This window comes from Asparagus officinalis, chromosome 1 (genome assembly GCF_001876935.1).
Source record: "Asparagus officinalis chromosome 1, Aspof.V1, whole genome shotgun sequence".
NCBI classification, from domain to species: Eukaryota; Viridiplantae; Streptophyta; class Magnoliopsida; order Asparagales; family Asparagaceae; genus Asparagus; species Asparagus officinalis.
The window spans coordinates 106,356,862-106,358,719 of NC_033794.1; the positions used below are offsets into that span (position 1 = coordinate 106,356,862).

A 1,858-nucleotide genomic window follows, 5' to 3' on the forward strand; every position below is an offset into this window, starting at 1 on the left:
AATAAAAAAAATCAAAAAGGTTGGTTTTGAAAATTTGTCCCTTGTTTTGCTCTATGAAATGACCAATAGGTTATGTCAAATTTATAGAAGTCTAGCAAGAAAGGGGGCGACCAAGTAGATCACTTGGCAAAGCTGTGTCACTCTCGTGGGGGGCTAGATTCGATTCTCGTGTGCGCCAAAGACGTGATAAAAAATAAAAATTGAAAAACAGTCTCGCAAGAATACTAACTCGTGGGACTTATTGGTAATGATTACTTGAAAGAGTATTTATTGAGGATCAAGAAAAAACGATAAAGGTTAAATTTGGTATTCAATAAATATGAAGCGTAGATCCATAGTTTTCAAGATGTGGAGTTACAAATTAAATTGTCGGGTACTACATAATTAAAACTGTGTAGGAATACAAGAATTTCCCCTTCTATTAATGTATTTTATAATTTCATTGCATGATGCATACGTACGTTTTTTTTTTCACAGTAAAATAAAAATAATGCACAAAGGCAGAGAACTCATACAATCACTTGCAATCCAATAAAAAATAGATAAACTAAAACTTAAAAAGTGCAATACAGAATGCACAAAATCTTAAGTTCTGATAATTGACCAATCACAATTCTGTATAACTGAAGTAATTCAATCTACACAAACAAATGTCTATATCTTAGAAATCCATATCACATATTAGAAAAATGGAAGAAAAAAAAACTTCCTCGTTTATACATTCCATGAAGATAAAAAATAAAAAAAATAGAAGAGAGTAGTGTCTTTCAGCATAGCAGCTCACTTCGTGCCTGTGTACATTTCTTCAATAATTTTCTGCAAATGGATAACCAGCATAAGGGTTTCAAACAAGTATTCAAAAGACACAAACTTAGGATTTTGGTTTGAAAAGGAAAAGAGCAATAACCTGGTAATATTTGAACAACTGTGGCCTCTTCTTCTTGTAAGTAGGAGTTAGTAGATCGCGCTCCATGTCAAAAGGTACTGGGTCTAGATGAACGGCTTTAATGAACTCGAAACCTTTCAACTGCCGTTACACAAACAAGAGTGAGGTGCGGGAGCAAATGAAAAGAAATTTTCATTTCAATGAAGAAAAATGTTTTCAGTGATTAACCTTTTGTGCTTTTGCAGTCTTAGAAAGTTCTCCGAGAATGTATTCTTTTGCTCTTTTGTTCTCACAAAGCGAAGCAAAGTCCCCAATGACTCCATTCTCTGCAGCCCACCGTTCGAGAGCTTGTTGATTGGGATTTATGACGGCAATAAGGAAAGACTCAAAGCTATTTCCATACACCCATATCTGAAGCAAAAAACAACAAAATAAACAAAACATTAAAAAGGACTATATGTTAAATTCCTATTAATGAGAAATTGTACATCATAGGTATAAGGGTTAATTGCCGATAGACCCACTGTACTATCGCCAATTGTACCTGCTACCCTTATAATTCGATTGTTGCAGAGAGACCTCCTGAAAGAATTCTAATGTTGCAGGTAGCAACCAAAAAAGAGTAAAAAAAAACACTGCAGGGTCTATCTGCAACGGTAGAACTACAAGGGTAGCAAGTTCAATTTGGTGATAGTACAAGAAGTCCATCCGCAAACAACTGTGAAAATAATCATGAACAATAAGGGTAGTCATCCACTGATAGAGCCCTCAGTAGAGAGGCTTAAAGAGTGAGTTGTAAGGCACTCTAGCATAACATCAAGTAAGGGTAGTCATCCACTGATAGAGCCCTCAGTAGAGAGGCTTAAAGAGTGAGTTGTAAGGCACTCTAGCATAACATCAAGATCCACTGATAGAGCCCTCAGTAGAGAGGCTTAAAGAGTGAGTTGTAAGGCACTCTAGCATAACATCAAG

General features: G+C 35.7%; 1 protein-coding gene across 1 annotated transcript in view; it reads right to left on the bottom strand.

Annotated features, from left to right (window-relative positions):
* Nucleotides 575-1,858, bottom strand: part of LOC109828867 (long chain acyl-CoA synthetase 4-like) — a 25,294-nt gene continuing 24,010 nt past the window's right edge. Inside the window, exons 17-19 of the mRNA XM_020395838.1 lie at nt 1,115-1,297; nt 908-1,027; nt 575-816 (exon numbers count right to left, since the gene is read on the bottom strand). Of these exons, the coding sequence (XP_020251427.1) occupies nt 781-816; nt 908-1,027; nt 1,115-1,297 (339 nt within the window). The 3' untranslated portion in view covers nt 575-780. The remainder of the gene's footprint in view (nt 817-907; nt 1,028-1,114; nt 1,298-1,858) is intronic.